The 15,361-nt window shown below is 41.1% G+C and overlaps 1 protein-coding gene across 1 annotated transcript; it reads right to left on the reverse strand.

Annotated features, from left to right (window-relative positions):
* Positions 1–3,432: 3,432 nt before the first annotated feature.
* LOC129818038 (thioredoxin-like protein 1) lies at positions 3,433–13,526 on the reverse strand. Its single transcript, XM_055873563.1, has 8 exons — positions 13,311–13,526; positions 12,305–12,401; positions 11,899–12,072; positions 7,045–7,167; positions 5,922–5,991; positions 5,512–5,684; positions 4,777–4,881; positions 3,433–3,942 (listed from the first exon to the last, which is right to left on the reverse strand). Exons 1-8 carry the CDS (start codon positions 13,406–13,408, stop codon positions 3,913–3,915), a joined length of 870 nt encoding a protein of 289 aa, XP_055729538.1. The 5' UTR covers positions 13,409–13,526; the 3' UTR covers positions 3,433–3,912.
* Between the last annotated feature and the right edge of the window lie 1,835 nt (positions 13,527–15,361).

Raw genomic sequence — 15,361 nt, forward strand, 5'->3', positions numbered from 1 at the left:
TCATTTTTTTTATTAATTTGTAAAAATGTCAAGAAACATAATTTTTAAAGAATCTAAATTTAAATAAATTTTGAATTCAGGCTGTAACACAGCAAAAACGGGGGGAAAAGTCAAGGGGTGTGAAGACTTCCTGAATGCCCTGGTAAGACTTCAGGCAACAGCCACAGCTACCAAAGTTTTTTTGTCATAACACAATTTATGAAAACCCTAGATAATATAGGCTACTACTGTCCTCTTCAATCACTCAATTTATAATCACATTCAAATAATTAAATACAGTGACAAATACGAACAGTACACATACCCATTAGTCAGAGAAAATATAATTTGATAAAGAAAATAGACCTACAGGCCTTGACTGCCAATGCGATTGGCAGATGATCTATTATGATCTATATGACTATTCAAAACAACAAGGCTTTTTCACAGAATGGTAAATTATCTTCATCATAAATGAACAGACAAAGTGCCAAGCTAAGAATTAAAATAAATACACAGGCCCAAAATAGCCTAGAACAAAAAAAACAAATGTATCAGTCTGGCAGCTTTTACAACGGTTTGAATAAGAGAAGCATCGTCAACAATTATCTTTAATATTACTACTATGTTATTATATTTTTTCCCAGCTTAAAGAATAATTATACTAGATTGTTTTTAATAGAAATATCACCAAGAATCATATTATTTGTTTGATAAACATTTTGATATTTGTTATTTAAAACAAATGAAAACATAATTAACAATTTTTTTGGTATCCACAGAAAAATGACCAGCAATATTTGTTGCTTTAATTCAAAGTATAAATGTTAATTCATTCCTGAGTAATCCTGTGTAATTGCAAAATGTTAAATCGTGGACATTCTGTATGTTATGTTCATACAAAAAAATTAAAAAGGGGTACTGTAGATATAGCTCACAAATATCTGAAATCACTTCATACAAATATTGGTTTACCAAAATCTCATAACATAGCCCAAAACGACCAATATAACTGAGAACCTGTATTTCTAATGAAATCAACCATTCAATGGAAAGAAGGCCTCTCTGAAGAGAGCTAGGCTACATCTGTTGCGTAAGAGGGTATAGCATAGGCTTTGGTGACATCATGTGGTCACAAATGGCATTACATCTCATCCCCATTTGGAGTGGACTCAAGCACCTGCATCTCATCCATTTTCTTCACCAGGAATTATTACCTTTTTGCATTGTAAACATGGAATTAGTCATAATTATTTCCACAGGGATGCTCAGTCCTTGAAGCTAACTGAAATATAGGTGCGGGGTAGTTTACGTTTCTGTGCCGGAACTACTAATCTCAATCGCACTCCACGTTGCCCTTTCCCACCTGGAGAAAAGGAACACCTATGTGAGAACACTGTTCATTGACTACAGCTCAGTGTTCAACACCATCGTGCCCTCAAAGCTCATCACTAAGCTAAGGACCCTGGGACTAAACACCTCCCTCTGCAACTGGATCCTGGACTTCGTGACGGGCCGCCCCCAGGTGGTGAGGGTAGGGAACAACACATCCGCCACACTGATCCTCAACACTGAGGCCCCTCAGGGGTGTGTACTTTGTCCCCTCCTGTACTCCCTGTTCACCCATGACTGCGTGGCCAAACACGACTCCAACACCGTCATTAAGTTTGCTGACGACAGAACAGTGGTAGGCCTGATCACCGACAACGATGAGACGGCCAATAGGGAGGAGGTCAGAGAACTGGCGGTGTGGTGCCAGGACAACAACCTCTCCCTCAATGTGAGCAAGACAAAGGAGCTGATCGTGGACTACAGGAAAAGGCAGGCCAAACAGGCTCCCATTCACATCAACGGGGCTGTAGTGGAGCGGGTCGAGAGTTTCAAGTTCCTTGGTGTCCACATCACCAACGAACTATCATGGTCCAAACACACCGAGACAGTGGTGAAGAGGGCACGACAACGCCTATTCCCCCTCAGGATACTGAAAAGATTTGGCATGTGTCCCCAGATGCTCAAAAGGTTCTACCGCTGCACCATCGAGAGCATCCTGTCCGGTTGCATCACCGCCTGGTATTGCAACTGCTCGGCATCTGACCGTGAGGCGCTACAGAGGGTAGTGCGTACAGCCCAGTACATCACTGGGGCCAAGCTTCCTGCAATCCAGGACCTATATAATAGGCCACCGGACTATTTACATTGACCCCCCCCTCCGTTTGTTTTGTACACTGCTGCTACTCGCTGTTTATTATCTATGCATAGTCACTTCACCCCTACCTACATGTACAAATGACCTCAACTAGCCTGTACCCCCGCACACTGACTTGGTACTGGTACCCCCTGTATATAGCCTCCTTGTTGTCATGTTATTGTGTTACGTTTTATTATAATTATAAAAATATTTTTGTTTGTTTGTTCATTTGGTAAATATTTTCTTAACTCTTCTTGAACTGCACTGTTGGTTAAGGGCTTGTAAATAAGGATTTCACGGTAAGTTCTACACTGCTTGTATTTGGCGCATGTGACAAATAAAGTTTGATTGGATTTGCAAGACCACAAAACGTGTACATTTATAGACATCTTTGAAAAGCCAGTCAGGTAAAGAGTTTTTTGTCTTAAAGTGGCAGTGTTGTAAATTGAGACTGCCTATTGGCTATTTACATTTAAGTCATTTAGCAGACGCTCTTATCCAGAGCGACTTACAAATTGGATTTAGGCTTGAATAAGCTGATTTAAATTGAAATTTGATTGAAGATTGAAATTTAGGCTTGAATAAACTGAGGGTAGAATAATTGATAATCTGATTCTCTGTAATAATGGTATGGGAATAATGCATTTTATTTTGTAAAAGGGGTTTCTTGCATCAAACAAGACAACATTTTTCAGTCACCTCCTTGTCTGAAGGACAAGTGGATAAACAGGTTCATGTCAAGCCCTGTATGTTTATTTTCAAAAGTCTCATGGAATGTAGGCCTACATTGAACACCACACAATGGCTGCTACTGTAGACGGAATGATAGAACAGCTATTTCCATGTTAAAATATTATGGGATGCATTTTCTCCATTGTTTTTGATGGTAGGCTACTCTGGTAGACCTACATTAGGATCAAATAGCCACAGTAGCCTACTTGTCCACTGTTAAACCTGTAACTTAAAGCTGGTACAGCCTCAGTGTTCACAGTAAAACTGTAACTTAAAGCGGCTACAGCTTCAGTGTTCACAGTAAAACTAACTTAAAGCAGGTACAGACTCCGTGTTCACAGTAAACTTCAGCTGGAAGTTGTACAGAATTTTCACAACGTTCCAAGTTTGACTCGGCAGACCTGAAATTTGGTCAGCGCTGAAAACTTGAGGTAACATTGGGTGTCGGAGATCACTTTTCCTTGTCTTTGTGAGGTGGTGTGGAGCAACCTTACTTTTTAATTTATTTATTCAAGAGACATCAAATACCAACATGCCTTTTGGATTGTGTTTTTATTTACAGTGTTTGTCTGAATTACAATAAAAATGTTTGAATTAATTGATTGAGATGCCTCATCTTGGTGATTTCACTGGCGGACATAAACGACAGCTCATTGACTTCACATCCAAAACGGCACCCTATTCCCTATATAGTGCACTACTTTAGATCTCAGACATGTCTTTGGATCCTGGATCAAAGCCCTAACTTCAGGATGGATATCAGGTCCAAAAACAAGTATTGTACTATAAAGGGTCAAAAGCAGTGCACTATAAAAAGGGAATATGATGCCATTTGGGACACATCGTTGGTTATCAGTGTTGTATGACAGTAGAGCTGACTCTGACCCGGACCCATCCAGCAGCTTTGGCAGAAAGACGGGGATCACCGCAGAAATATGGCCATTCTTCTTCTCCTCCTCTCCTCTCCCCTCCCCTCCTCTCCTCTCGTCTCCTCTCGTCTCCTCTTCGCCTTCTCAGTGACTCTCTCCTTTCTTGCCCACAACCTAGTCAAATAAAAACACAGCCGTGTGAAGATTTTTTATTTTTGTTGCAAACAATTAAAACTATAAGTTTCCATCCAATTGTTCTAGAGATTTTCATACGAATCTTCAAATTTTTTCCCAACAATGTGTGTTTCCAACAAACAGACTTGTTGCAGATAAAAACCCAGTGTGCGACGGGGTAGTGCAGACAAAATACATTTTTCATTTAAGTTTTCACGTACCGAATAAAAATAAATCATAAAATAAAACTGTAGCGTTAAATAGAGAGTCGATCATCACGTCACCAGAATAAGACCCTCAATATTTATTGGAAAGGAGCATCAAGATCACTGTATTTTCACCAACCTGTGAAGTTAATAACTTATTTAATCTGTAGCCTAATAAACTGCATGGTTTCCCGAGTCCTAGTGGGAGGACCACACAACATATCATGGCGTGACTTCAAGTTTACTTCGATATGATGGTTATTATATTAAATATTTGGACATCAAAAAGGCATTTCACCACCATTTCTCGCATAATTAATTTTACAGACGCAAAGATCCACCACGACGAACGAACGAATTATCCGTCGGCATTTATAAAACTGTACCGAAACTACCCGTTTCCATGACAACTGTCGTGATTTTTTTATTTTTTATTTTTTATACGGTATGACTTTACTCTCAGAAAAACTGTGGATGGAAACGTGATTATAGTCACATTATTTATTTATATATATATCATTGCAGATCTCATACAAATCTCGACAAGGACATTGTGAACATACTGTAAAAGACCGGTTCCATCCAACATGAAATACTACGATAGCTGTCGGTAGAGGCCAGATCTTACCCGTTTGAAGTCATTCATGTTCGTTGCTTGTACAGGGGTTCCGATAAAAGTAAGGTAGTTGATTTTAGTCGTCTCTTCATCACCTTGGTTGTTCTTCACGAACATCTGTTAGAACAAAAAGGGAAGAACTTACAGATTATACCATTACAGGGGACACAACCAGTAGAAACTAAAGGAGTTCACTTCACGCTGATTTGGTTGGAACCTAAATTGCAAAATCAAGAAGTATTGAAACTCCCTATATGCAATAAGAGAGATTCTTTATATCACAGCTAGAGTGTAATAAACTGCAGTTGAACAGGAGAGGAAAGGAATACCACTTTTTGCCACTAGATGACAGCATTGTCCTATATTTACATAACTAATTACACCAGGGCTGCATCTCAATAGTTATAAGTGGCTTCCTCCCTCTCCTCCATCAAAAACAGAGTTACAAAGGGGACAAGGGAAAGGAATTTCCTGAAAGGCTTAAAACTATATAGATTTTATTTTTTATTCATCAGTTATTTAAGAGAACGTACATCTCTTTTTCAAGTGAGTCCAAGAAAGTGGTATATATATATATATATATATAGTTACACAGGAGACAACATAAAACATAACAATAAATTATATCGAAGTAGTCAGTTCGCAGATGCTCTCATGAACGAGCAGTGCATTGACCTCCCAAGTACCTTTGCCGATCATTTCAAAGTACATCCCAAAGTAACACCTTCGAAAACAGTCGCTACTTACGGTGATGCTCTGAACGTTCTGGAACTTGACGTATCTCAGTGGAATCAACCCGTCTTCCTTGAAGTCCTCCTCCGCCAGGTCCAAGGTCTGGGTGGCTTCGCTCCGCTCAGCGTCGTCAAAGTCCATGGAGCGAGGCAGGTTAATGAAGATCTTCACACACTTTGGTGCCTGGGCTGTTTGGAGGGAAGAAAAGGCATATACATAATGTATGAGACAACAAGGCAACCCAACCTAGCATGGGGACTCAACTCAACACATAGACTGTGATCATTCCATTAAAACACCAACATCTACTCAACGGGCAAAGGATGACATTTCACAGGCTTTTCTTGAATAAAATTGGACCGGTACGGGTGTTTTACTAGGAACGGAGCAACATTTATGTGCACCCAGGAAGAGTAAGGACTCACCCAAGTCAGAGGACTGCAGCTTCATTGAGTACAGCTTGACAGGTTGGTTAAAGGCCATCGTAACGAGGAGCTGAAGGGGGGAAAATATGGGTTAAGTGAGGAGTGTAACTACACACTGATACGTAAATCTACTAAGACCGTTTAGTCTGCAGGTTGGCCTGAGGTTACAGAAGGTAACACCAGCCAGGAAGACCGTTTAGCCTGCAGGTTGGCCTGAGGTTACAGAAGGTAACACCAGCCAGGAAGACGGTTTAGCCTGCAGGTTGGCCTGAGGTTACAGAAGGTAACACCAGCCAGGAAGACGGTTTAGTCTGCAGGTTGGCCTGAGGTTACAGAAGGTAACACCAGCCAGGAAGACAGTTTAGTCTGCAGGTTGGCCTGAGGTTACAGAAGGTAACACCAGCCAGGAAGACAGTTTAGTCTGCAGGTTGGCCTGAGGTTACAGAAGCTAACACCAGCCAGGAAGACGGTTTAGCCTGCAGGTTGAACTGAGGTTACAGAAGGTAACACCAGCCAGGAAGACAGTTTAGCCTGCAGGTTGGCCTGAGGTTACAGAAGGTAACACCAGCCAGGAAGACAGTTTAGCCTGCAGGTTGGCCTGAGGTTACAGAAGGTAACACCAGCCAGGAAGACAGTTTAGTCTGCAGGTTGACCTGAGGTTACAGAAGGTAACACCAGCCAGGAAGACCGTTTAGCCTGCAGGTTGACCTGAGGTTACAGAAGGTAACACCAGCCAGGAAGACGGTTTAGTCTGCAGGTTGGCCTGAGGTTACCGAAGGTAACACCAGCCAGGAAGACGGTTTAGCCTGCAGGTTGACCTGAGGTTACCGAAGGTAACACCAGCCAGGAAGACAGTTTAGTCTGCAGGTTGACCTGAGGTTACAGAAGGTAACACCAGCCAGGAGAAGCATACATATGAAAAAGTAACTCAACAGACAAGACATTGTTTTAACCAGGTGAGTGAGATTTTATCCTTGTAAATATAGGAAAAGGACAGCAGATGCAAGTTCTAACCTGTAAAGTCTACTAGAAAGTAGCCACACTGAAGTGAACAATTTCAACACATTCAGACCGCTCTGAACTAACGAAGGAGACGCCGATGGCGATCCATCCTCAGACTCACCTGCTCATCACAGTCAGACTCCAGGTAGGTGGTGTCCTTGACTAAGCAGTTGTCAAAGCCGCTCTCGTCGCTCTCATTTAGGCACTCACAGCCAGCTTTGTTCACAAACGGCATCAGGTCCATCTGAACACACAGACACCGTATCAAAATGATTCAGACAAGGCAAGCCCATGTTAAGTCCACATTACAAGCCCACGTCAAGTCCACATTACACGCCCATGTTAAGTCCACATTACACGCCCATGTTAAGTCCACATTACACGCCCATGTTAAGTCCACATTACACGCCCATGTTAAGTCCACATTACACGCCCACATTACAAGCCCATGTTAAGTCTACATTACACGCCCATGTTAAGTCTACATTACACGCCCATGTTAAGTCTACATTACACGCCCATGTTAAGTCTACATTACACGCCCATGTTAAGTCTACATTACACGCCCATGTTAAGTCTACATTACACGCCCATGTTAAGTCTACATTACACGCCCATGTTAAGTCTACATTACACGCCCATGTTAAGTCTACATTACACGCCCATGTTAAGTCCACATTACACGCCCACGTTAAGTCCACATTACACGCCCACGTTAAGTCCACATTACACGCCCACGTCAAGTCCACATTACACGCCCATGTTAAGTCCACATTAAACGCCCATGTTAAGTCCACATTAAACGCCCATGTTAAGTCCACATTACACGCCCATGTTAAGTCCACATTACATGCCCATGTTAAGTCCACATTACACGCCCATGTTAAGTCCACATTAAACGCCCATGTTAAGTCCACATTACACGCCCACGTTAAGTTCACATTACACGCCCACATTACACGCCCACGTTAAGTCCACATTGCACGCCCATGTTAAGTTCACATTACAAGCCCATGTTAAGTCTACATTGCAAACACAAGAGCAGCTTCACAGCAGCAGCACCTGAGATGTTGACTTTGTTTCAGAGAAATGGAGTATCCTTTTGTAGTGGACGGTTAGCTTCCACTAGCTTTAGTGGACGGTTAGCTTCCACTAGCTTTAGTGGACGGTTAGCTTTCACTAGCTTTGGTGGACGGTTAGCTTCCACTAGCTTTGGTGGACGGTTAGCTTCCACTAGCTTTAGTGGACGGTTTGCTTCCACTAGCTTTAGTGGACGGTTAGCTTCCACTAGCTTTAGTGGACGGTTTGCTTCCACTAGCTTTAGTGGACGGTTAGCTTCCACTAGCTTCTGTCTTTTCTGAGCTGTTTAGATTTGAGTCATTCAGCAGACATTCTTATCCAGAGCGACTGACGGTTTTTAAGTGCATTCATCTTAAAAGATAGATATGTGGTTGTCCCACCTAGCTAAGTCATAGTAATTAGGGCCGGGACGATACCAGTATCTCAATGGGGTTTTTTACTGGCAAAAATGAAAATCCGAAACAGACCAAACTCTTTAGCCCTTTAAAAACCTGCTGTATGTAAAATATTGTGCTATAGCTTGGAAAATAAATAAATAAATATGACTCTCTCTGACAACATAATGACGTTTGTTTCCAACACGGTGTTTTCCTAAAGAAGTGAAATCTGCTTTGTACGGCGATACTGGTATAATCCCAGCCCTAATAGTAGCTACATGTTTCCTCAATAAAGTAACTATCAGCAAAGTCCGATCTAGTCAGAGGCCTGTCCCAAAGTACTGCCATACTGGATGCAGAATGTGACGGTCCAGAAGCTTCTGAGTTTGGCGTCCCGACTCGGGAAGACAGGGAACGGAACCCACTCTGTTATGGGGCAATTCGACTGGAAACAGAATTGATTCTGAAACGAATCACCAAGCCGACTAGGTGAATAATCTGTCGATGTTCAGGCACTGAAACCTCATTTCTACTGTGAGTCGCTATGGATAAGAGCGTCTGCTAAATGACTAAATTGTAACTTAAGATATGAACAATCGGAGTGTCAGCATCAATATTTTACCGTGGAATTGACCCACTATACACCCAGTATAGTAAGCATTAGGAACACTTTCCTAATATTGAGTTCAACACCCCCCCCCCCCCCCCCCCCCCCCTCCTCCCTTTGCCCTTAGAACAGCCTCAATTCGGGTCATGGACTCTACAAGGTGTTGAAAGCGTTCCACAGGGATGCTGGCCCATGTTGACTCCAATGCTTCCCACAGTTGTGTCAAGTTGGCTGGATGTCCATTGGGTGGTGGAACATTTTTGATACATATGGGAAACGGTTGAGCGTGAAAAACCCAGCAGCGTTGCAGTTCTTGACACAAACGGGTGTGCAAGGGTGCCTACTTCCATAACCTGTTCAAAAAGTCACTTAAATATTTTGTCTTGACCATTCACCCTCTGAATGGCACATTAACACAATCTATGTCTTAATTTGGTATTTTATTAGGATCCCCATTAACTGTTGCAAAAGCAGCAGCTACTCTTCCTGGGGTCCAGAATAAACATGAAACACAATACAGAATGACATAATACAGAGCATCAATAGACAAGAACAGCTCAAGGACAGAACTACATACATTTATAAAGGCACACGTAGCCTACATATCAATGCATACACACAAACTATCCTGTCCAATAGGGGAGAGGTGTTGTGCCGTGAGTTGTTTCTTTATCTGTTTTTTAAACCAAGTTTGCTGTTTATCTGAGCAATATGAGATGGAAGTAAGCTCCATGCAATAAGGGCTCTATATAATACTGTACGTTTTCTTTAATTTGTTCTGGATTTGGGGACTGTGAAAAGACCCCTGGTGGCATGTCTGGTGGGGTAAGTGTGTGTGTCAGAGCTGTGTGTAAGTTGACTATGCAAACAATTTGGGATTTTCAACACATTAATGTTTCTTATAAAAAGAAGATGTGATGTAGTCAGTCTCTCCTCAACTCTTAGCCAAGAGAGACTGGCAGCATAGTATTGATATTATCCCTCTGATTACAACGAAGAGCAAGACGTGCCGCTCTGTTCTGGGCCAGCTGCAGCTTCACTAGGTCTATCCTTGCAGCACTCAACCAATTGTCTCAAGGCTTAAAAATTCCTTCTTTAACATCTGTCCTCCCCTTCATCTACACTGATTGAAGTGGATTTAACAGGTGACATCAATAAGGGGGATCATAGCTTTCACCTGTGTAACCTGGCGGGTAGGAGCGTTGGGCCAGTAACTGAAAGGTTGCTGGATCAAATCCCCAAGCTGACGAGGTAAAAATCTGTTGTTCTGCCTCTGAGCAAGGCAGTTTGCTTTGCTTACTTAGGGGATACAGGGGCCTTGATGGGATCATTTCTTTGTAGAAGGACTGAAAAGCTCAGTTCTGGTGACTTTAAAAAAAGTACATTCTACTCTAAAGTAAATAGGGGAAAAAAGTATATAAAATATAATTTCCACCTCCAGTAATGAGCCCAATAACATACTGGTAAAAAAAACAATATGTTACAATTATTTTATTAAAATATTGGATCATATATGGTCTTATATGATCAGATGTGCTATTAGCAATAAGCATTATTACCCGTAGCCCAACTGATGAAGCATAGTGGCCATAAGATGTACATAGGCTGAAGCATTGGGGTTTATCCATCTGCATTCACCTCATTGGACACAGCATCCTGATTGTTATTAAAGCTGCAATATGTCACTTTTTTTGTGGGATCCTGACCAAATTCACATAGAAACGTGAGTTATAGATCTGTCACTCATTGAAAGCAAGTCGAAGAAGCGGTATAGCTGTTATATATTCACTATTTCTATGCTTCCCGTTCTTAAGTTCTCTTTTTGCATCTTTCCAACAAGTCAGTTCGTCAAATTTCTGCCCTGCTAGAGCTGCCCCCGGTCAACTGTAAGTGCTGTTATTGTGTTATTGACTGTACGTTTGTTTATCCCATGTGTAACTCTGTGTTGTTGTTTGTGTCGCACTGCTTTGCTTTATCTTGGCCAGAGGTCACCGTTGTAAATGAGAACTTGTTCTCAACTGGCCTACCTGGTTAAATAAAGGTTAAATAAAAAAAATACTAAATTAAAAAAATAGGAGCAACAACAGCTCAGCCACGAAGTAGTAGGTCACACAAGATCACAGAACGCAACCGACAAGCTTCTTAGACTTGCTTTCAATGAGAATGACAGATCTAAAAAACACATTTCTATGTGAATTTGGTTGGGTCGCCCCCCCCCCAAAAAGCTACACATATTTCAGCTTTAAAGCCTAAACGTTAACCTAAGACGTCAGATCATGAAACGCAAGTTCAAACACATTTTTATCTGACCAAGTTATTAGATGGCCTGCAAAATTGGTTTTCAGCCTCGAAAACCTTAATGATTTGGAGAAGATCTGCAAAGAGGAATGGGACAAAATCCCTCCTGAGATGTGTGCAAACCTGGTGGCCAACTACAAGAAACGTCTGACCTCTGTGATTGCCAACAAGGGTTTTGCCACCAAGTTCTAAGTCATGTTTTGCAAAGGGGTCAAATACTTATTTCTCTCATTAAAATGCAAATCAATTTATAACATTTTTGACATGTGTTTTTCTGGATTTTCTTGTTGTTATTCTGTCTCTCACTGTTCAAATAAACCTACCACTGAAATTATAGACGGATAATTTCTTTGTCAGTGGTCAAACGTACAAAATCAGCAGGGGATCAAATACTTTCCCCCCCTCACTGTATATGTATAAGGCTATGCCGTCTCCAAACCAGCCATACCCCCTGGAGATGTGAATTGATACTCTGAACTCAAAAACAACCTCTCCAGAATCCATAAGATGGAAATCTGTTGCAGTGACTGACAACGTTGACCCCATGCTTCAGTCATTCACAGAAGTTTAAGTAGACAAAATGTCTGAGTGATACAATTCATCATATACTCACATATCCCTTGGGAATGTCTGAGTCCTCGTTGCTTCCAGGGTCGTTTTCTACATGCTGCTTGATCTTCTCCTCTAGTCCTGAGGCATCTGCACCCTGATACAGGTCAACGCGCACTTTGTTGCGGAAAAACAAAAATGTTGGCGTTGCAGAGATGTTGTTGGCGGCAGCCGTTGCCTGAGAGAGAAAAGAGGATTGACATTGAAGTCACATACCTAACCACACAGACTAGATTTCATTCATCTGTATTGCTCAATGAATGACATGAGGATGTTGACATGTTCGAGGCTATAAATAATGTTTTGTTTACAGCGTCTCCGATGAAAACATGAACAACGGAGTACCTGGTGTTTCGATTACGATACAGTAGGCTGTATTATTAAAACTCTTTAGGCAAAAAGATCCTCACCTGACAGACGTGCACATCTACTTCAAGGAAAACCACGTGTGGGTACTTGTTACTCAACATGTTGAAAGCAGGGGATATTCTGACACAGGGTCGACACCTGGGGAGTGAAGGAGTTTATTATGAAGCTGGTATTGACTACTGTTGTTGTTGTAATTTTGGACGTTAGCGATCATCAAAATGGGCCTGTTGAGTAGCTAGCTACGTGTTCTTCACCAGGGGTGTATTCCTTCAGGCTTTTCTGTTGCAAAACGTTTCTTAAACGGAAACAAACAAAACGGGCCTACCTGGGGTGTATTCATTACGCAAAACCGTTTGCCTGAAGCAAACATAACAATACGGGGAGGGGCCTACATGAATTTGTCCAATAAACTCTTGTTTTTTGCGTTTTCCGTTTGGAGTAAACTGTCTGTTGCACGTTTTGAACAGAATACTTTTTTCACATAATGTGCGTAATGAATACACCCCTGTCCAATATAAACTATCGTTTCATTTTGCAACTGTTTGGCGGAATGAATAAACCTCGGAGCCCGCTAGTTAAAAGATGTGTGTGTCCCTTTCACTGGGGAAGTACATTGTAGATGCCTACCAAAACCACCAGCTAGCTAGCTAACATTGTTGTACCACAAATTATACAGAAAACATTTCACTCTATTGCTAACTAATATCAGACTACTGGGTTGCCAAGTACCGCAACTCCTCTGTGGAGTTAGCTTAACTTGCTATCTTAGCCTGTCTGATATTGCTAAGTCATAGCTGGCTAACTACCGTTAGCTAGTTAGCCAACGTTTGCGTAGCTAACAGCGTGGTGTTGTCAGAGTTATTTTCTCGCGCTTTTAAGTAGCTTGTTAGAAAGTATTCAACAACCGATACACTACGAAATCCGAAACCAGTTGACCTACTAGGTAACTATACATTTGCCAATGAAATTGGATCTCCCACTTCAGTTTAGATCCGGTCTAGCATGCTAGCATCTAGCCAAGGCCTGGGAATATATTTTGAAACTTACCCTGCCATTGTGAACTTCACTACCGCAAGCCTCGAACCGGCGGCTGCTAGCTCAGGTTGGAATTCTGAATCATTCCCGATTACTTTTACCCCGACCATTTTACAGAATACAGTTGTAAATATGTATCTTACTTATGTCCGATTATATACAAAACAGTGTCACCTGTATACACACTGTCTAAACTCAAATCCTCTCTCGAATCACACACTTTCCTGAGTTCCTTGACGAAAGTTGGCCATTAACCAATGAAAACCAAGCAGGGTGTGGTCAACTTGACTCCACAGCTAAAATAAATACTGATCCAAGGTCTGGTTAAAAAACCTAAACGGGTAGCTTAGTGATTACATATTTTACAATCCATCTGACCCAGAAACACATTGAGTGTCGCCAGAACATTTAGAGAAAACATTCGGATCGAATGTCCCACACGAGACTTGTCATTCAAAAATGAACGGTTTAACGGATTTTTTTGTTGTTGTTATTTCCTAGTCTCTCAGTCAACACAGCCAGCTGAGCAACTGTAATTATTTCCATAGCATAGCTAGCCAGCTAACCTAGTTAGCTTAAAAGTTAAGCTGCTCAACACATCTCTACAGTGGCTTTGATAATTGTCAAGATGGTGTCAAAAATAGTAATTTCACTTGTATTTTTAACAAATGTTTTCGTGAACCTGAGAGCAATGGGTAAGTAGACATAGCCAGCTAGCTAACGTTCTGCCGTTATTTTTTTTTTTAAACTGTAACGATGTCTTTGAGAGACGAGTGCTCATTTTGCACAAATATTTATGTTTTTAACTACATAAAAAAATTATGAAGCGCAGTCGTATTCAGTTCCTGATTTGTCAACACGTTTATTTGATGCGTGAAATAGTGTTAGTTGAGGTGAATCTGTGTTTCTATGTTTGGGTCTTTGCAAAGACAAAGCTGACCGTAGATTCGTTTTCTAGCTAGCTACACATAACTAACATTAGTTTTCCATGTCAAAGCATTCTAATTATATTCTAACAGATCCTCCGAAAACAACCGACTCCAAAGACTCTGGTGGTAAGTTGACTTTTGACTCTGGCTAGCTATCAGTGGAGGCTGGTGGGAGGAACTATAGGAGCTGGAATGGAATCAATGGAAAGGTGTCAAGCATTTGGTTTCCGTATGTTTGATCTATTTGATACCGTTCCATTTATTCCATTTCAACCATTAATGATCCTGTCCTCCTATAGCTCCTCCCACCAGCCTCCACTGATAGCTATGTAATTTCACCATTAAAGGCCCTTACAAATTTGGTCTGACCTTGAGACTTTTCGAGGTCATGATAGGGTTAAATAGTTTCTCATGTTTGGGGTATATATTTCACATACATTGAAATGAAAGACCAATGAACAACAGGGAGAATTTTAAATAGCATGCCTTCAATCACCATCCTGCATTGTTCAAAAGTTGTTCAGTGTCATACCAAATATCCATCATGGTTTTGGTTTCACAGACTCAAGGGTCCAAGAATTGAAGAAGAGGTGGCAAGGAGAAAGACAGGAGTTGTTGAAATTCCCCTGTTTCCTTAAAAAGAATCCTGCAACTAATGTAAAAGGAAAGCAAGCCAGTGATGTAAGTTGTGTAGGGCACCTTTGTTAAGAAATAAGCTATATAAAACATGGTTCTGGTAGGGGTTTCATATATTGTCATATGGGGCATCACCAATTTAAAATGTTTTATAACTTAGAAAATATGTAGTTTTTTCACATTTTCAAATTAGGCCCAATACACACTTCATTTGTAGTCTTTGCTCACTGATTAGCGGCCTACTTAGCCAGGTTCACTAGATTTTATTGATACATTTATGAGAAAAAATAAGAAACCCGCACACTGCTCTTTATTACGTTTGACCAAATATAACCATGTGCATTTCATAAATATTCTAATAAAGTGTGCACATAAAAAGTATTAAACACGTCTGTAAAACATGTATAGAAAAGAAACAGAGAACAGAAATACTCTATTACAAGGGGACAGCTTCCACCATGAACCATTAAAAAGAGGACTTCCAGTTTTTTTTAGACA

Source organism: Salvelinus fontinalis, chromosome 21, assembly GCF_029448725.1.
Source record: "Salvelinus fontinalis isolate EN_2023a chromosome 21, ASM2944872v1, whole genome shotgun sequence".
In the NCBI taxonomy this organism is placed as follows: Eukaryota; Metazoa; Chordata; class Actinopteri; order Salmoniformes; family Salmonidae; genus Salvelinus; species Salvelinus fontinalis.